Source organism: Caretta caretta, chromosome 1 (assembly GCF_965140235.1).
Source record: "Caretta caretta isolate rCarCar2 chromosome 1, rCarCar1.hap1, whole genome shotgun sequence".
In the NCBI taxonomy this organism is placed as follows: Eukaryota; Metazoa; Chordata; order Testudines; family Cheloniidae; genus Caretta; species Caretta caretta.
Genome location: NC_134206.1, coordinates 188755607 through 188776498, shown reverse-complemented (window position 1 = coordinate 188776498; position 20892 = coordinate 188755607). Strand labels below are relative to the sequence as shown.

Here is a 20892-nt window from a genome sequence, read left to right as displayed (position 1 = left end):
TTATAAGCACCCATAAATACTACTGAAGTCAGTGGGAACTGTAGAGGCTTAGCACCTTTGAAAATCAGACAACTTCTATTTAATTGCCTAAATATGGACTTAGGAGCTGACCTTTAGGCACCTAGGTTTGAAAATGTCGACCATACATTTTGTATCATTACCAACAGCATAATATGTATTCTTAAAAACTTACTCGATTTGAGAAACGTTACTTGTTCCAGTAAATAACCATTGTATTATTGTGTTATGTCATTTCAGACCTGTGGTAATGCTGATTAATGCACTTCTTGGATGTGCATCAGGCACTAGAGGTGTCCATTAATTAGGGCTGCTGCACAGTCTGTCATGTCTTATTGCTTAATTAATAAACATTAGATTAGATACTGAGCTTTCTGAGGAAACTATTGTACTGATGAACAGATTGAGCTAAGAGTCTAGCTCACTAATACCATGTGAGGAAAGGAAGATTTATATCTGATGCATTCAGTTTACAGAACAGCTGTGAATGAGCTCTTCTGGGACACCTATTAGAGACCGTTGTAAAAATTATTACATATTGCAGAATTTGGATATTCAGAAAAATATAATATTTAATGGATTGATTGAATATGCATAAAACTGCTATAGCAAACTGAATAAAACTTCTTGCTCACATAACAACAATATTGATATGTAAAAATTCACCATACACATTTCACTAACTCTAACTCTCATCCACAAAACTCACTGATGAACTCTTTTAACATTTATATCACTTAGAGAGAGAAAGTCTGGCTTTGACTATCTGATTTCTGCTTGGTGAACTGAGTGAAATAAATTGATGCTTTCAGTCCAGTTCCTGCTGGTCAAGTGTTTATATCTGAAAACCAGAAGCACAGTTAGTGCTAATCAATCTTTTTGTTGGCAGTTGTAATGGAGAGTCCAAGGCACTGGAACCGGGGAGCCAAGGAACCATGCCCCCCACTTTTTAACAGAAGAAACATAAGTGCAGAGTTCATGTCCCCTGCAGAATAAGAAGTTGTGCTGGGGAGGCACTGCAGTTACAGCTTTCATCCCTCAGGGGCTGATGTGGCACCAGAAGAGAGGGCAGTGGGCTCACCGCTGGAGCAGCCAGCCACAGAGAGGGAGGGGGCCCTTTGGCTCCCCTACCAAAGAAATTATAAAATGTAATGGGTCAAAGAAAGTATAAATGCCAGTGAAATCCTTTTTAAAATAATGTCTTTCAGAAAAACCTCATCAGCTTTGTATTGGCATGACTGTTGAATGTTTTATGCCTAATAAAAGGTGTGGAGCATTTACTTTTGACCTAGAAAGTAAAAACACCATTCAGAAACGCACCATTTGCAGCAAGTACAGTAATATATTAGGCTGACATCTGTTTTTCTGAGCAGCTACAGGTTGCAGCTTCAGTAACATGTATCCATAAAAATCTACCCACTATTATAGTAAGTAACTAAGTTTTCTGTAGCTACTTCTGATAGACATCTATCCCTTCCTGCTATTTAGAATAGAAGCCATGCAATTGAAATAATTTTTGATTCATTGCATTAGCTGATACTTAACATTGCTTGTTAAACTTTTGGGTTGAATGATATTCAAGATTGGCATAAAGTCAACTGGCCTCCTAGGAAATATTTTGTATGGCTGTATCCTTCCTCTGGCAGGATTCTCCCTCTTTATAAAGGACCTGGCAAAGGGGCTTCCCATGCCAGCAAGATCTCCTTTATGAAGAACTTACTCACAGAGCTCCTTTCTTTGTTCTTCTATCCACTTAGTAGGTACCTTTCCTTCCTACAGTTATCAATAGTTATCAATTCCACACGTGTGGTACGTATTCTATCTGCCTGTCTCTATATACAGAGAGATTTGAACACCTACATACATATATAGATACAGAGGGTGAGGAGTGTGGTAAAAAGGCTTTATCAGCCTGAGTTTGGGTTGGCCATATTACCTAATGGTAAAACTGTGTTTGATAATGAAATGGTTGCCATGGAAAAATACAAGTTTATTGCGCAGAATGAAAGGGTTCTGATGACTGTGTTGCTGCGGAAGACATAAATAATCCACTATTGTGGTAATTTCAGTTGCTGCCATTTTCTCCTCTATGGACAGAGTTTTTTCTCCTGCAAATAAGCATGGAAGGGGGAAATTTCAAGAAGATTTCCATGTGGGCTAACTCCTGGAAATGATCTAGTGTTTATCCCATTGAGAGGATGGGTAGCAGCATGAATGAGGGGGCAGGGACTCCTAATCACATGGAAACTGAGGACCTGCAAGAAATCTGAGGCCCAAAATCTGCAATTTCCAGGACCCTTGCAACACGTTTGTCCCTCTGCACACACTTCTCCTGGGCAGCACAGCCAGCTCCCCCATTAGGCTCTGATCTATCAGTGCACATTACACCCAAGCATGTAGGAAGTGGAAGAAGCTACAAATTGGAAGATCTCTGTGGCAAATGATACTAACTTGTGAGTAAAGCTTAGTGCTATTGCTGAGTGGTTCAAAATTTACCCCATCACAATCCCAGTTGCCCATACAGCTCAAAACACATGAGGAGAGGCTGAGGGAACTGGGATTGTTTCGTCTGCAGAAGAGAAGAATGAGGGGGGATTTGATAGCTGCTTTCAACTACCTGAAAGGGGGTTCCAAAGAGGATGGATCTAGACTGTTCTCAATGGTAGAAGATGACAGAACAAGGAGTAATGGTCTCAAGTTGCAGTGGGGGAGGTTTAGGATGGATATTAGGAAAAACTTTTTCACTAGGAGAGTGGTGAAACACTGGAATGCGTTACCTAGGGAGGTGGTGGAATCTCCTTCCTTAGAAATTTTTAAGGTCAGGTTTGACAAGCCCTGGCTGGGATGATTTAGTTGGGGATTGGTCCTGCTTTGAGCAGGGGGTTGGACTAGATGACCTCCTGAGGTCCCTTCCAACCCGGATATTCTATGATTCTATGATTTTACGCACAGTAGGTTTCTGCCAGTGTACAGGAGGGCAATGCTCTGTTGCTCAGCTCTCCTTTCTAAAAATTCAGGCCCAGTTGAGTGCAGTTATCATGCTCTTTCTTCCCTCTGCACCACAAGGTGAAGGGTCTTAATGAAGGTCTTAATGTAGCTTCATTACTGTTATTAGCATAACGCCTGCAACATAAACAGCCAACAATGCTCATTCAGACTTCAGAAAGAGAGCAAGCTAGATTCCCATGCTAATAGGATTGAAAATACAGAAGCTACAGTTATAAAGCATTGCTTTATTGTAAATAATGTAGTGTGCACTCTGCTGTATTTGATTATATGTGCAATGCACACGTGTATGTGTATGTATAATTATAGTAACATATATAACATATATATAGTAACATATGTAGTCACTTTAATGCAGAGTGCATGCTTTCAACAGGTATATTTCTCACAAAGGCCAATGTATTATTGTAAATATTGTGATTTACTTTTCAGTGGATATTGTATATGGGTTGTTTGTTGTTGTCCTTGTTTCCCTCTATGTGCAAAGAAGCATGACTACATCACTTTCTTCTTTCAACAGCTCCACGGGCTCCCTTTTCATTTCAGGATCTAGTAAACATTCTAGTCTTAGTTTTTAAATCTTTCATGAACTCACTCCAGCTGACCTCTCACAGAACTTGTCTGTGTCTGCTTTCCTTCCTGCTCTCTCCACTTATATAGCACTGGCCTGTTTGTCACTTTCAGCTGTCTCAGCAGAGTTATTAAACAAAGCCACCTTCTCTGCAGCTCCCCCTACATGGAACAGTTTTCCTCTATCTGATCAGTCCATTTCTTTTCAAACCTCAGTTGAAAACATATCTTTCTGCCCCTGCCAATCCTTGCAGATTAACTTTCCTGGTATTTTTATCTAACATTGTAATTTCATATATATATAAATACACACACACACACACACACACCTAAAAGTATTTTAGGATGCAGTTTTTATGAAAGATGCTGTACAAGACAAAGTTGCATTAAGTTGTACTGCAAAATGGCTTTCATTGTCTGGATCAGTCATCTCAGTCCTGAAGAACAGGAGAACCACTTTGTCATCAAATGAAGTTACAGAGGGCCAGACATTGCACTGTGGTATTTGCACTGTGACAATCTCATTACAGCATGACATTGGCATGTATTAATGCAATGTCACAATGCAAATATCAGAGCATATTACTATGAGATTATTTTGTTGGCTTCCTGACTTTAGGTTGCTGAAGAGGAAAAGGATGTTTCTTATTTCTCTCCTCTTCTCCTCCTTCACAGTTGGTTAATAGAAAGGTTGTTAATAATAGAATAAATAGTAGAAATAGTTAAAAATAATAGAATGGGACACATTCTTGTCACTAATGCTTTGCTGGCTCTGTCTGAGACTAAGTGTAGTGTAAAGAACACTAGTCATAATCCTGGCCTTCACCCCATCTGCATGTGAGGATCTCAAAATTGCATACAATGCTGGACCATGAGGGTGTCTTAGTCTTGATTTATCATTGGTCTGCATTCCTAGTTTGATATTGTCCTTATGTGTGTTAATATGATGATCTGTAATCACCTCTATTATCTTTATTTAGGTTATACTGTCTATAGAAGAAGGTTACAGGCTTCCGGCTCCCATGGGCTGCCCAGCTTCTCTCCACCAACTTATGCTTCACTGCTGGCAAAAAGAGAGAAACCACCGGCCAAAGTTTATTGACATTGTCAGCTTCCTAGACAAATTGATCCGCAACCCCAGCTCCCTTCATACCCTAGTGGAGGATGTACTTGTGTAAGACTCACTTCAGTGCTCTTTCCTCATACAATCATGACTGCCATCTGATAACATAGTGGATTATGTAGGAACGGGATATCCTGACACAGCTCTGAGCTCAGCTAGCACTTAGCTGTTAAGTGTTGTGTGTTTAAAATCATTCTGAGCCTCTTATAAAGTATATTTTATTATCAAATGACGCTGGTAAAATTGCATGCAAAAGGACTTTTTTTTCTCAAGCACATTCATATCCATTTTTCTTTTTTGGTCCAGCATTTTCATCTCTCTCTTTTGTTTGTGCTCTGTCAGTCTTTGATCTTCATGAGTCTCCTCTCTGTTTTTCCACCTTTTGTTTGGTGTTCGTCCTATACTCTTGTTTTCCAAGTTCCCGCTTTAATTTTCTTCTCTCTTCCGTGCTCTGTCTCTTCATTTGAAATAGCACAGAGTGCATGAAAAGTTGGTAAACTGCCTTAGAGTATTTTCCTTCTGAATCTAGTTATACTCTATACTTGCGAAGTCGTGCTCCCCTTAATGGAAGAGGGATATTAATACAACAAATCTATGGCACTCCCATTCCACAACTAATTCCTGGAGGTGCTACCCAAAGCTTCCTCCCTATTCCCAAAGTAATATTATGCACATGAATAAAGCAGATTTTAGGTGTAGAGCTGTTGAAGAAATGACTGGCCCTTTGTAATCATTCTAGGAGTAAACTGAAGTCATCCTAGGAGTAAACTGAAATCAGTAAATTTATATCAGGGATGAATTTGGCCCCCACTCTTATTCATTAAGGTCAAAATTCACTCCAGTGTGAAGGGCCCTCTGAACCTCTTACTACTTCATAGCCTCACTGCAGGTTTTGGGGGGGTGATGCAGTGCCCCGAGCCAGGGAGAGTGTCTAGACCACTTTGGGGGGGGAGGCATGGGGCCCTGGTCCAGAGTGTGAAGAGAGACTGGTAGCTCGGGCTAAAGTTGGGGCTGGTGGTTTGCCACAGGTAAGCTTGAGGGGAAAGGTTATTAGGTAAATGCAGATTAGGTTTAGAGCTGTGGCTATCTGGCCACCCCAGATTTGTGTGATAGTTGGAGTTGGTTTGTTTCCCCACACTAGAGTCAAAGTTTGGAACAATTAGTGGTGTCTTGTTAAGGCTAGGTTTGGAGTGGTATTTTCCCCTGTAAGTTGCCCCACTGAAATTAGAATATATCTTTCTTTTAAAAAGTACTGCAAAATACTTATAAACCATCATATGCTTGTTTTAGAGAATATGCTTTCAAAGTGATGTATGGGGGGAGCTGAAATCACTAAGGGTTAGGCTAGGTGGTGGAACCTCAGAACATGGCATTACAGATAAAGGCAGAAATACAAAATACTGATTCTTTAGAGTGTTACAAACACATTTCTGCTATTCAGCTTGTGATCTAATCAATTTTAAAAGGTTTGGTTTAAAATAGTTTCAGATATTTTACCTAATATTGCACCTGTCCCTCAGTCTCCCTGCCTGGTTTTGTGGTTTTACTATATTTTTTTCATATTTTATAAATTGTTCCCCCCTTACGCCCCACACCGTGTGCTCTGTCAAAGAACCACACAGGCTGGTGAAAATAACAGACAAAATAATTTACAAAGCGTTTATACACAATGTGCTGCCAAATGCATAAAGTCACTGGGAGCTGAGAGCACTCCCTACCACGTGGATTAAAGTCCAAAGGAAATAAGGATCCAACCCAACAGAGAATGTTGTTTTCTCTAATCTCTTAAATTTTACTTGAAACTATAGTAGGTTAAAAAATATTGAGACAGAAGTGTGATTGAATTAGCTGTACCCTTTTATTTTTGTTTACTACCATACATAAAATCCCATGAAAATCAGAGTATAAAATATAGTTCTTATTTGCTCTTTAGGTTAGTACTCCAGCTGCTGCAACCACTGCCTAATAATGTAGCAATAAACAGCCATTCCCTTTTTCACCTATTTTCTATGTAGATAAAGGTAAAAGTTATTACCCAGCAATGTATTAATACATTTTCATTCTAATTGTGCTATTTTCCCATAATAGCCAAGGTTCAATCTGCTTTTATACCCTCTGCTTTGCTTTGGTGAGTTTCAAAATTATGTCATCATCTTCATCCCAAGAGTTTAAATTCTTCTTCAAGTGCTAGTCCATATGCATATTCCACAGCTGGGGCGTGCAGGGCCAGTGCACAGGCATTGGAGAATTTTCTGGTCAGCAATACCCACTGGGGTGGCACATGCACCTTTCATTTCCTCATGCATTCTGTGAGGGTACAAAGGCTGATACTGCCATGCCACACCTAGTTCCTTCTCTACCACCCACAGGTACATTTTGTAGCAACTCTCTTCAGATTTTCCTCCAATTTGGCATCTAGTTAGCCTTGTTATTTTAGTCAGATAGGTGCAGGTGAACACGGCAGGAAGAGGAACCCTTCTCCACGGTTGCAGGTAGTACTGACCACCATGGCAAGTACCTGGGCTTCAAGAACAGCTTGTCCTGAGAGGCGGTTATGCTGCTGAATGACAGACAGATAAGGTGTCAGTTTTGCCTTGGCAAGGGGCACGCCCTAGAATGCTGTGAAATCTGCACGTTCTTCTTGAAGCAGACCTAGCACTCCAGGGAGGCACGACAGAGAGTTTTCTTCATGAAGCAGGCGATGAGGCCAGACTCTCACCCTGGATTCCAGGCATCTAGACATGCAGGGGACATAGATCATCGAAATTGGCCCTAGCATCAACTTCTCTAAAAGGTGCGGCGATAGGTTGAACTCGGAGGGCGGGCTTTTGAAGGAGGAGAGACGGAGATCTCCCTCCCCTGCTCCCAACTTCAAAGCTAAATAAAATTACCATGCTGTCAGACTTTAAGGGTGCCTCAAAACTTTGAAAATGTTTTCTGAGCATTGAAGCCAGCACCAGTTGAACAGACCCAGTGGTCCAGAGGCTTTCCCCAATGCTGTCGAAGCAGTGCTAGCTTCCTTGGTACTGAGGCGGTCAGAACAGTAACCGGCTAGTGCAGAACCTGCTACAAGTTGCCTCCAGTACAGGACATCCTGATGCCTTCACCACTGGGATCTGTGCGCTCACAGCTGTACTGACCAACCCACAGAGGCTCCAGCACTTCAGGCCTCATCACTGGTCCCAGCGTCCTTACAGCTATTGGAGCCGCAGCCACCCCTGATGCATTCCAGATCCTTGGACATAGCAGCCTTGATGTTTGTGCCATATGGCCGGGGTCCCCCAACACCCACAGGGTGGGCAACATGTTTCCCAATGGACTACACTGTCTCATCCTGTAAGCCCGTAGTCTGAATGAGCTCTCTCCTTCCATCTATTGCTGTGCTGAAGGAAAACACCTCAGGAGCAGACCGTATTTGCACAGATGTACCTACTGTGCCTAGGAGATAAGCAGACATACCTGCTTGGCCAAAGTGATCAATTTTGGCTGTTTGGGGGCAAAATTCACGTAAGTCTTGGATGCAAGTGTAATGAAATGTTGCTGTTGTTACTGTATGACTAAACAGCAGCAGAACTTTACTTAATATAACCTAACTGAGGAAGTCAACCTAAACGTATGTTACTCACTAAGTGTGAAGTAGTGATGGCAAATTCAAGTGAAGGTCAGAGGGGATGGGGACAGGTGTTCCACCCTGGTGGTTGGACTCTGTTGAAAGAATCCCAGATGTCATTTGACCAGCCCCCTCCAATGTTTAAAGATAGAGCTGATCAGACTCAATTGAGAGTCTTTCTTTCTGCTCAGGGATCACTAGAGCTGCAGTCACTGATAAGGTGGTCTAGGGGGCTGAGCCTAAGACTTGGTTTGAGGACAGCATTGTGGTGAAAGATAGTGCAGAGGAGGCAGCGGCAGAGAGGTTCCCCACTACCCAGTGAAATCACTAAGAGCTGAAATCACTAACGGTTAGGGCTAGGGGGTGGAACCTCAGAACACGGCATTAAAGATGAAGGCAGAGGCAGTAGTGTTGGCGGCAAGCAGCAGTAATGATAACTGTGAACAGAGAGAGTGGCAACATAGCAGCAGTGGCAGAGGCATCACTCAACCCTCCCCATTCAGAGACAAGAGGTGAACCCATCTGAACGCACTCCTGGACTCTGAGACTTCACTGACTTCGGACAATACACCACAAATGGGGTGCAGTGGAGGGAAAGGAAGAGTGGTGCGCTATGGACTTTTACACCACAAGGTGGGAAACTGAGGGAAAGACTACTGCCCAAGATAGTGTGAGGTGAGTGTTTACTTAATTGTCTGCATACTTTTGAATCATTGTTGTGGTGTTTTCTCAAATTAATGATGTGTTCCTTCTACTCTTAATAAAAGTTTTATTTTGTTACACAAAGACTCATTGATTGCAAATGGGGAAATATTGCCTATTAGAGGCACCCAGCAGTAGTTAGTTTTCCCAGATTTCCCAGAAATCTGGGATTGGGTTGGGGCTTGAGCTGGTTCTGCTTTGTAAAGTTAAGAGGAACCCCTAGATATTGAATTCAGCCTCGTAATAACAATGGCCAACAAGAGAACCTGCCAAGGCCAACCGAAGTCGACACCCAAGGATAAGGAGGCGAAGCACCCTGGCCTGCTGGGTCAGAAATCTTAGTCCACCTCAAATCTCCAGATGAGGATATCAAACTACCAGGCCGTCCTGGCAAAATATGACCATGTCAATTACTGTGCTTTGCAACATTTTATCAGTAGGCTGCTGCAAGACTGCCAGGATGACTTCAAACTGTTCTTGCAGAAGGATATTTGGTCGCCTGGACCACTCTGCATGTGGCCTTGGATGTGGCAGACATGGCCTCCAGGTCAATGGTAACAGTGATCACGATGTGCTGCTCTTAGTGGCTCACCTTGGCAGGTATACCTAAGGAATTACAAAAAAACATTGAAGATCCATCATTCAAGGGCTGCTTACTCTTCCATGATAAGTCTGACAAAACTATCACAGGGGTGCACCAACCCCACACTGGTGAGGCGAAGGTTAAAGAGCTGCTCTGGGCCCAAGATGCCACATCCCCTCGCCTCTGCTGGGCATGCTCCCAGTGGAGGGAGCATTTAAAAGGGAGTGACTCAGCTCAGTCTGAGCTGACTGCGGAGAAGAGCAGTCGGGTGCAGCTGCTGGGAAGCTGCCAGGGCTCCATGCCACCAGGACCACGCCTCCTAGCCCAGCCACGGGAAGCATGTTGACCACAGACACTGAGGGTGACGACACGCTAGGGCTCACGGAAGAAACTCTGGAGACACATCAGAAGGGAACACAGGAGGAACCCCAAGTCAACCTGTGATGACGTTGGAGGGACTGGAACAAGGGTATTAAGTAACCCAGGGAGCACGCTTAGGGGTATCAGGCTGAGCCCTGTGGAAGGGCCACTGTTTCAAAGGGCCCTGGGTCGGAACCCTTTGGAGGAGGGTGGGCCCTGGGTCCCCCTACCTCCCCCCCCACCGTGGACTACCCTGAACTATTGCCACTAGGTAAAGCGGCCTTTGGACTCTTACCATTGGGCAACACTGCCACAAGCTGTAACTTCCAGGGAAATCAACCCTTAGACTCTTGCCAATGAGTGACACTGCTCTGAGCTATTGCCGCTAGGCAAAGCAGCCTTGGACTCTCACTATTAGGCATTGTACCCTGGAGTATCGTCATTAGGCGGTACTGCCAGCCTGTAGCACACAGCCGACCCCCCGACAAAAGCAGTGAAATCATTTAAGGACTCTAAGGTTATCCTCAGGGCCTTGGGAATCTATCCCCTGGACTCCATGCAGAGGCACGTCAGGTCCTAGCCTTAGCAGCAGCAACCACCATTTTTCTACTACAGGCCACCAGAGCCTTTGGGTTGCAGGCAGATATCCTCAAGAAAGAAGCCTGCTGGAGGATCTACCTTGCAACCTCACCACTCCTCTTTGGTACCAACCAGGCAACAAATTTGACTTAATGCCCAAGGACAGCATACCAAGTGTTCCACAATCTTTGCCTTCCCCTCCTTTTGGCAACCATGTGGCTCACTAACTTCACACCTGGTCCAGCATCATTTCAGACCACTAGGAACTGGAGGTGGTCCAGAGTGGCTATGCCATCATTTCCTCTCTCTACCACACAATCATCCTCCCTCCATATCCGTCTTCAGGGACCCCTCCACAAGACCCTGCTTCAGCAAGAGGTGTAGGCCCTCCTTGCTTTGGGCACTGTAGAGGAGTTCCTTCTTGAGAGAGGGGTAGGGGATTCTATTCAAGATACTTCTTCATTCCCCGAGAAACCAGTGGGGCTTTGACCAATATTAGACCTCTGAGACCTGACTACCAACAACAAAAATCTCAAGTTAAAGATGGTCTCCCTCGCATCAATTATCCCCTCCCTAGATCCTTGCCCTCAAGCTCAAGGATACATACTTTCACATTATGATGCACTCATCACACAGGCACTTCCTGAATTCTGTATTCAAGAACAATCACGATCCATACTGGGTTTTGCCCTTTGTGCTGTCTGTAGTGCCCAGGTGTTTACGAAGTGTCTAGATGTGGTCGCTGCCTACCTCAGAATGATGGCTAGCCACGTGTTCCCATACTTAGACAACTGGTTGTTCATCAGCCACTCAGAACCTCCGGTCCAGGCCAACATTGGGACTGTTCTCCAACCGTTTGTGCACTTGTGCCCCTGGTTAATGAAAAGAAATCCACATTAGCACCACATAGAGGATGGAATTCAGTGAGACAATGTTCGATGCAAGGGCAGCCACCTCCTATCTATCACTCAACAAGTTCCAGATGCTGCACAATCTCTGTTCCCATCTGCTGACACAAGCAAGATCCTGCCTCAGGCTTCTGGATCTTATGGTGACCTGTATGCTCATCAGCCCATATGCGAGGCTTCACTTCTGGCACCATCAAGCTTGGCTGTCCTCCATCTACAGCTCCAAAAGACACCCATAGACAAGGTGCTGCACCTCCCTCTGGCAATTCTCTAATCACCGAGCTGGTGAAAGGACCCAAGCAATAATTTGCAGAGGGGTTCTGTATAGTCCCACTTCTCCCTCAAGGACTGTGATCACAGATGCCTCTACATTCAGGGGTAGGGGTTCACATGGGCAATCTTATGACACAAGGCCATGCTCATCAATGTGTAGGAACTCAGGGCTGTATACAGGGCATGCATAGCCTTCCTGTCAGTCATTCAAGGTCAAATGATTCTGGTAATGTTGGAAAATACCACTCCAGTCTTCTACCTGAACAGGCAGCAGAGGCAGCACTAGATTACAGGCTCTGTGCCAGAAGCCATCCAAGTATGTGACTCTGCAATAGGACATGGCATCTCCCTGTCAGCGGTCCAGACAGCCTCAGCAGGTACTTCTGTGACAATCATGAGTGGTGGGAGCACTAGAAGGTGTGTCCTCCAGGACATCTTCCAACAATGCAGGGTCTCTTACTCAGATCTTTTTGCAACGAGGGAGACCTCTGCGCGGGGGAGGAGGAACAGACGTCCAGGGTCTTTCAGAGGCCTTTCTCCACCCATGGACAGAGGGACTGTTCTATGTGTTCCTTCCCTTTCCCCTGCTCCCCAGGGTACTTTGGAAGGTGGGAGAAGGCCAGGGCAATCCTCATAGCCCCAGCCTGGCTGAGACAGATATTGGACTTCCACAACCTCTCCATAGTCCTGCCAATCACTCTTCCTCTGGTTCCCAGCCTCCTGGGATGTGGCAGGGGGGCTTTGCCCTTTACACGCTTGTGGAGCAAACAAGGAGAAGAAGGGCACGTGCACTATCACAGTGAGTACTGCTGACTAGAAAATTGTCCTATGCATGCACACTGGGTTTGCACTCACCCACTGTGCAATATGTCACACATCTCAAAGAACATCAGTTACTGTAAAGGTAAGTAACCTCTTTTTCTGCAGAGATATCCTCTATATTGAAAATTGTAATAATGTGGATAGGTCCATTTCTGAACTTCTTGTGCATATAAAACTCCTGTAGAGTTCCAATGATTTCCTTCATAGTAGTATTAAAAAGGAATTTTGGATACTAAAATATAACTGACAAATTTTAGAGAATGGGCCAGAATCAAATTAGTAGATCTGATTTTTTCTGAAACTTTGGAGAACTTCAGTTCAGGATCTGAACTTTGCAGCATGAGCTCATCTCTTATTTCTTTCTAGTGTTGATAGACTTAGGTTATGCCTTTATGTACAGTGTTGCAGCAGTGCAGCTGTATCATTGTATGCGCTCCCATCGGCATAAAAAAAACACCTCCACAAGTGGCATAAGCTATGTAAGCGGGAGAAGCTCTCCCACTGACATAGCGCTGTGCACACGAACGCTTATGTTGGTGTAATTTATGTCGCTCAGGGGGTGGAATATTCACACCCCTGAGCGACATAAGCTTTGCCAAGATAGGCTGTAGTGTAGACCTAGCCCTAGTTTGGTCAACTTTTTAGTGCAAAAATATCTCTACAAAAGTAAACAAGGCTTTATTTTTTATGCTTATTACTTCTTTACAAGCTTTTACATTTTGTTTTTGTAGAATGCCAGATTCACCTGGTGAAGTTCCCGAATATCCTTTGTTTGTTTCAGTCATTGATTGGCTCGATTCAATAAAAATGGGTCAGTATAAAAATAACTTCATGGCAGCGGGTTTCACAACTTTGGATGTGGTTTCAAGAATGAGTATTGAGTAAGTATGTAAATTATTATCGGTACAGTGGGTAAACTGCAATTGCTCAGATGTACCAGTGATAGAGCCTATCTAAGTGCTAAGATGTATGGAACAAAAGTATATTTTCACTTTGCTAGTACAGTTAATAAAAGACTTTCAATCAAAATATGGCAACGAAAGATGATGTGGTGATTAAGAGACTCAGTGGACTTGGTTTTAAATTCCTTGCTCCACCGCATACTTTTTGCATGACCATGTGAAATCAGTGGGACTATTTGCATGCATAGTGTGTTGTTGGATAGGGGCCTTGATCTGCTCCCGTTGAACCAATGGTAAAATGTACTTTTCTGTAAACAAGTTCAGGTCCAGATTATGTACACTAATCATATCTTTTCTGTGTTGTGTGCAGTCCCAGGCACACTGCTAGAACTCAGTTCTTGATCCTGCTCCATTGAAGTTTTGTTATTGATTTCAGTGAGAGCAGGAGCAGTGAATAATAATGACTGTTACTATTGGTATCTAATTTGACATTTTACCACACATTGTGGCACATTTTGAATGTGAAGGGAGCTATATAATACTAAATTCTATAATACTGTACTGGTTTTCTGAAAGTTGTATTGTACTTCACATTTTTAAAAAAAAATACTGTTCTTGCCTCAGAAGATTGGCATGAGCCACATAAATTACTCTTTTGTCCTAATGTTTAATGCCAATTCAGAGCTTGTCTATTGTGTGGGGTTTTTATAGTGTGAAGATTTGTCACCAGATCATAATTAGCTTTACTGCAGTTTTGAATCATTAGCATCCACTAGCTCTTTCCATTTGTCATTAAATGGTCAAAAACTGCCCTCCTCATCCACAGACAGTACTCAATGCACTTAAATTGTTGGGAGGTTCTACAGTGAAGGAGCTGGATGCTTCATGGTGTTTCTTTTGCATCAGCCTGTTGTAGAAGTAGGTGAGGCAAAGGTGGACTGGGAGATAAGCATGAGCAGAGCTGATGATTTGCTACTATGCAGATCTACAAACTGTTGGTCTTCTCCCTGCTCATCCTGCAAGCAGTAGAAGTGCTGCAGCACCTGCAATAGTGAACATGAAGTGGTTCTTCTTGCCTCTGCAGCATGGGTGGGAAGGATTTCTTCCCTCCTCCCACCCTGTGGAGGTCCCTTTTCTCTGCTTGCTTCTCAGTCTAGGGGCTGGGAGAAGGATTTTGACCTTTAAGGATACAGCAAAAAAGCTGGTTTCAGAGTAGCAGCCATGTTAGTCTTTATTCGCAAAAAGAAAAGGAGTACTTGTGGCACCTTAGAGACTAACTATGAGATGTGATTTTTTTTCTAAATGGCTGCCTATACAAATAAAGAATAGGTGGGTGCACCTTTGAATGCCTGCAAATGTAGGGCATTTTTACATATTCAAATCAAGACATTGAATAGTCCTGATGAAGAATTAGGTGCTGAGCAATATGTGGAAGCAATCAGAATTCTTTCTGTGTGGCTGTACATGCATGCAAGGTGAATTTTAACCTTTCTTTATCTTACAGTGACATTAGGAGAATTGGAGTTGTACTCATTGGACACCAGAGACGAATAGTGAGCAGTTTACAGACTTTGCGATTACACATGATGCACATACAGGAGAAAGGATTTCATGTATGAAAGTACTCGAAGCAACTTTGTTTTGTGCCTCAGCATTTCTAAAATGGAAGATATTCTCATTCCTCCCTTATGTTCCTCCCAACTTCAAGAACTGCAGTCTCCCATTCAAGCTATAAATACACACTTTTACGTTAATGCTTCCAATGTGGAATTTTTAATCACACGGCATAGTTCCTCCGTCAGTTACCTGCCAATACAATCCTGGCGCACTGCAAGACTGTTGCTACACACTGGTGAATAACTCAGCATGGATGTGTAACTTTGTATAACAGTATTTGGAACACTTTCATGGACTTCTTTGAAAGTGATAGCCTATTTGGCCTGGTGTGGCTTCCTTATTGATGTATTTAGAGTTTGATGGTAGATCAAAAAGTAATTGACTTTTTTCATGTTTTGTGATCATGTAGCTTCCAATATCAAATGTGCAATCAGAAAAAAAAGTTTGACATAAATATTTATTTTATCTCTTAACTAAATCCAAATGTATGGGTCAGATTGTTACCTTAACTTTGTAATAGTTTAAATGCTGGTAAGCTGGTGCCTGAAAATGTTAGAATTCTTTGCAGAAATGACCAGTGATTTCATGTAGTGAATTCTTGTTATGTGTAACTAACTGGGGTGCGGATTAGAAAGAACTGAACTTTAAATCTTCCTGAGGCCCTGGGTTTAAATTTATTTGTATAAGCAGCTGACATTATTTTATCCTTTATAGAGTTGGTTGCAAAATTGGTTCATTATTAGAATTTTTCACCATTTTTCATCCTTTTTTTATACTAAATAGCTGCCTCTACCACATGGTGAGTAACCCTTGGAAAGGCTGTTGTAACAATTCTTAAGCCACACAGAATATTCAGTTGTCAGCTATACTGCACACTGCAGTCACGTAGACTTCACAGAGCTTTCTGCTTCAAAACCACAGGCCTCTACTACTGCAGCTAATGGAGAATTTCCATTAGTTTAGTAGTTTTAGGACTTATCTAACTTCTGTGGGCCAGCCATTAGGGGGATGATGAGATCCTCATACTTGAGCAGATCTGCCATACCATCAACGAGAGATCAGTGGAACACAAACAAACCAATCACTACTGTATGTTACGCAATGTAAGAGTGCGGCATTAGTTACTACATTATATGTAGGCAGAGAGAGAGGCCTAGGACAGCAGTGTAATAATATGTTGCCTTGAGTCTACTTTTATACGTTTGCTGTTAGAAGTAAAAAGCAGACGATGATGAAATGGATTTCTAGTTATTAACTAGCTGGTCTTCATTTAGTACAAACGTCTAACTGACGTCTAAGATAATTCTCTTTAAAACTAGAACTGTTTAATAGCCATATTTACATACAAGAAAATGGATGCAAAGGCCGAGCACAATATTTGTACCTCTATAAGACTTAAAGCTTTCATGCTCTATTCAGATGACGTACATAGATATAATGGGCTACATTTTCAAAACTTGCATGAGATATGCGCTACTGTGAACCATGAAATGAGCGCATGTCTGCATGCTCTGAAAGCCACACACATTTTTACATGCATGTCACATGTAAACTGGATGTAGATGTTTGTGTTAATTTGTATATCATTTTTAAAGTTATGTGGAGCAAGAATATACTTCAGCATTATTAATTTTCAGTTAAAAAGCACATTTGGGGCGATCAGTAAAATGTATATGTATTACAAAATGAATTAACCAGACTAAGTAATCATAACGATATTTATTGCTTAATTTGCAGCTTAAAAAGCATACTTCTTGATACTGGGGAAAAGCTGCTGTTCTATATGGAAGGCAGAGAAGGAAGAGCAGGAGAAGATTCAGAAAGGTTTATCCTTCTAACCAGTTTCACAGAGTAAGACACACTGTGTCTGATTCACTGCTGTTACTCCACTTTTATGCCGATGACTCCACTGATTTCAACAGAGTAATAGTGGTGAATCAAGTGCATTTTTTTAGTTTTGTTTTTCTAAAGTTCTAATAGAGGAATAGATTTCCTAAAGATATAGATTCACTAGTATCTTTGAATGCTAATTTGCTGAATATGTTTCAAAAACTTAGACCCCAGTCCCACAAACACATACAAGAGTAAATTTGTGCACATGAGAAGTTCAGGATCAAGGGCCCTTAATAGAACAAACTAGCTTTAGTTCTTCTCTGTGAGGCACGCTCTTGTAAATTTCTGCCCAAATTCCATATTTTATTTTTCGTTAAGTAGGGTTCTCTTATGGAACAAAAAGCATACCATTTTTTCCATGTTGTAAGACTTTTTTTTTAAAATAAGAACTTCAGATTCAAATCTAAAAGTTGATTTTCGTTTACTGTTTTGCTTTCCCTTTTGCCTGTCGTTGCTTCCATCTCCATCAAGGTGCCATTTGGGAAGAGATCTTTGCAAGCAGCTTTTTAAATATGTAATGAGGCATGGGAGTCCAGTACTTGCTAAGAGGTACTCAAAATTAATCCAAACCATATGGGTGCATTCTTGCGCTCATACGTATGTTTGTTCATTTTTGGAAGTGTGGATGCAAAGCTGCATGTTACATATACATTAACTTGGATATGTCTCATGGAAATTAATTTCCAGATTTATCACACTTTTAAAAATATATTTTCAATAGAACAAATATAATAACAATATTGAAACATTTATTAATTAAATATATTTTTATAAAAACAAGAGTTTAAGTAACCAGGGAAGGAGTGACAGAGGATTCTTTTGGTGATGACATTTATTTAAGAAAAACAACAACCTAAAAATCATCTCCTAGAGTTTGTGGGTTTCTATGGATGGTTTTTGTTGTTGTGCTGCATAATTCTTTCTTAATAATGATCTTGATCAAACTTACATTTCCCCAGTTTTAGAAACTGCATTTTTACTCTTGCCCACTCCACTGTTTCAACATACAAAAGAAATGCAATGAGGTTTGGGGGTTTTTAATATGCTGGTGTTGTCTTTTCAAATGTGGACATTTCTGTGCAGCCTACAAATGTATGCACAACATTACCAGCAGCTTCCACTAAAATGGATGACTGTTCTGCCAGATGAAAATTAGCTGCTCTTAGCGTACGCAGTTAGCATTCAAACTGATTTACTAGGCTATTCTTAAAAATCTAGCTCTCCATGCACACCATTCAGTAACCAAAACTATTGAAAATGCACAGAATAAAGGGAGTGTGAGAGAGACAAATGCAAAAATGTATATTAAAATGTGGGCATAGGAAAATTTACTGATATAGTAATTTACAGGTGAAGTCTCCATATACATTCTTCTCTAGGATTTTATTGTTGTTCTTATAGAATGAAATAAATCCATCTGCTATTGGCCTACATGGGTTCTTTGCAACATTTGAGCCTTCAAAACAGGGCTCAAGTGATACTTATGTAGTGAACAGTTCTTGTGCTGGCCCTTTGCAAAAGGATGAATTTCATCCCCAGTCCATAGTACTGACGATAGTTTACTTGAAATGAGATAACTACAGAAACCCAGGTCTGTAATATATTCTGTCCCTGAGATATTTGCACACAACTGGTAGCATTCGAGTCATTGAGAAGACGAGGATTTCTCATGAGATAAAAGGAAGGAAATTTAGGAAAAATGGGTTTAAATTTGCCCTAATGAACAAGTTGCCTCTGTTATGTTTTCCTTCAACATAACTTATACATGATCAGTTGCAGCTCATATATAGGCTTCAGTCACAAGTATTATGTTTATTCTTGGCCATCAGCCAGGACTTTATGACAAAATATGTACATTTTTAACATTAAATGATCCTTTAATTGAAAATAGTAGATTCAAACATAAATTCAAAATGCATATATTATGATCATATTTGTTACTTTGGCCTACCCACTCTTCAAGTTTGTCCTAAACTTTGGTAGACATCTGTTGGACTGATCACCACTTAACACAGGAATATTTCAATATACTGAAGTATTTTGATGATGTTTAACTTAGAATATCTGTTTTCTGTTTCTTTAAATATAATGGACATGTTCGTTAGCTGCACCAAGCTTATTGTCAGTGCAGCAGGAAAGGGCCCCAAATGTGGTTCTAATGTAACTTTTAGGTTTATCCACCCTGGGGCTAGCTGAGGGTGTAACTGGCCCCCAGTACAAGTTAGAGCAGGTACAAGTAACTTCCATGGCTTGGAATGATCCCATAGGGGCCATTCTGGCATTTGGGGGTTGCTGTAGCATAGCACATTCTGGCCAAATGCCCTCATGACTCTAACTCACCTTGGAATACCCTCTGCACAGAGTGGGGGAAAACAGGTAGCAATTGAGCTGGCTACACCTTCTGTATGCTATCAGGGGATTGTCTGCTGACAGAGAAATCCCCAGATCCTCTTTTAGGGCAATTTTAAGTCCCATTTAAGTCCCCTATAACAGAAACAAAACACTTGCCCAAAAGACATATTCCATGCATTTGGAATCCACAAATCTCTTCCTCCTTCACATATAATCCTTAGAAGATAGTAGTACATACTGTTCAGACAAGAATAGTGTGGTGGAATATAGGTCCTCAGATTACAGACTAGGTTACACAGAGCACAGTATGGCTATAAAAGTGTGTGTGTGTGTGTGTGTGCGCGCGTGTGTGTGAGTGTGTATTATAATTGAGATTTTCAAAAGTGGACTACTGAATTTAATTATACAACTGTTGTTAAAACTAATGGGAATTGTGTGGCTAAATCCCCCAGTCAGCTTTGAAAATTTCAGTCAGTGTGTATCATGTGTGTATAGTTCCTGGCTTCTTATCTGAAAATGTACATCCCAAAATAAATATATTAAGAAGTGCAGAAGAGTGGGTCTCAAACTGTGGTCTATGGAGAGCTGGCTGGTCACATGATACTGTCCCTCCTCCTAATTCCAGTCACTAAATCACATTAAACACATTGAACACTGTCCTAGTGGTACTTTTCTATGTGAATAATTATTGTAGTTGCTGCAGGGATTTGAAGTGATCATGAATGGTAGGGGAGGTGTTCTTGAACCAATCTCTCGATTAAGATGTGGTCCGTATTGTGAAATAAACGTTAAGATCTCCTGCTGTAGTAGCCCAAGCTGCTTATACAGGATAAATTATTCTCTTTTAAATGTCATCTTATAGGATCTCATCCTCCCATCCCCAGATAATTTAAGGGAAAGTCTCAAGGCAATGGGACTTGACAGATTTTTTAAACAAGATGTATTCAAGTTTAGAAAAGACAATAGACAGAAGCTTATTATGGAGATACATTTGGTTTAAAATAAATAGTAAGCACTATGATATTATTAATCATATTTTCTTATTTTATTATGTTAAATAATGACACCAGTTCACGTAAGAGTATCTCTTTGTGTTTCGTTAAGATGTTCTGTAACAATATCTTTCAGTTTTCCCTTATTGCAAGGAATTTCTCAACTGTTCCTCTGTTCTACAAAGACCTCTTCTATTATCCCTGTATAATTAAATGAGAAGCTAAGGATATGGAAAACTTTATATTAAAGCATCAGAGGGGTAGCCATGTTACTCTGGATCTGTAAAAGCGGCAAAGGGTCCTGTGGCACCTTATAGACTAACAGATGTATTGGAGCATAAGCTTTCGTGGGTGAATACCCACTTCGTCATATGCAAGTGAGTATTCACCCACGAAAGCTTATGCTCCAATACGTCTGTTAGTCTATAAGGTGCCACAGGACTCTTTGCCACTTTTATATTAAAGAAACCAATCCCAAAATCATTTCAAGCTCTTTTCTCTACTACTTTTGCTGTGTCCCTAATTTGTGATTTACATCCCACATTTAGGCAATGTCAGGTTAGGCGCTATGTCTGTATCTCA

General features: G+C 41.5%; 1 protein-coding gene across 5 annotated transcripts in view; it reads left to right on the top strand.

Annotated features, from left to right (window-relative positions):
- The window catches only part of EPHA6 (EPH receptor A6), an 861217-nt gene extending 841062 nt beyond the window's left edge, over window positions 1-20155 (top strand). For all 5 annotated transcript variants that reach the window (XM_048870007.2, XM_048869981.2, XM_048869987.2 and 2 more), the window contains 3 exons: window positions 4575-4768; window positions 13286-13435; window positions 14961-20155. In XM_048870007.2, the coding sequence (XP_048725964.1) occupies window positions 4575-4768; window positions 13286-13435; window positions 14961-15075 (459 nt within the window). In that variant the 3' untranslated portion in view covers window positions 15076-20155. The remainder of the gene's footprint in view (window positions 1-4574; window positions 4769-13285; window positions 13436-14960) is intronic.
- The last annotated feature ends 737 nt before the right edge of the window (window positions 20156-20892 follow it).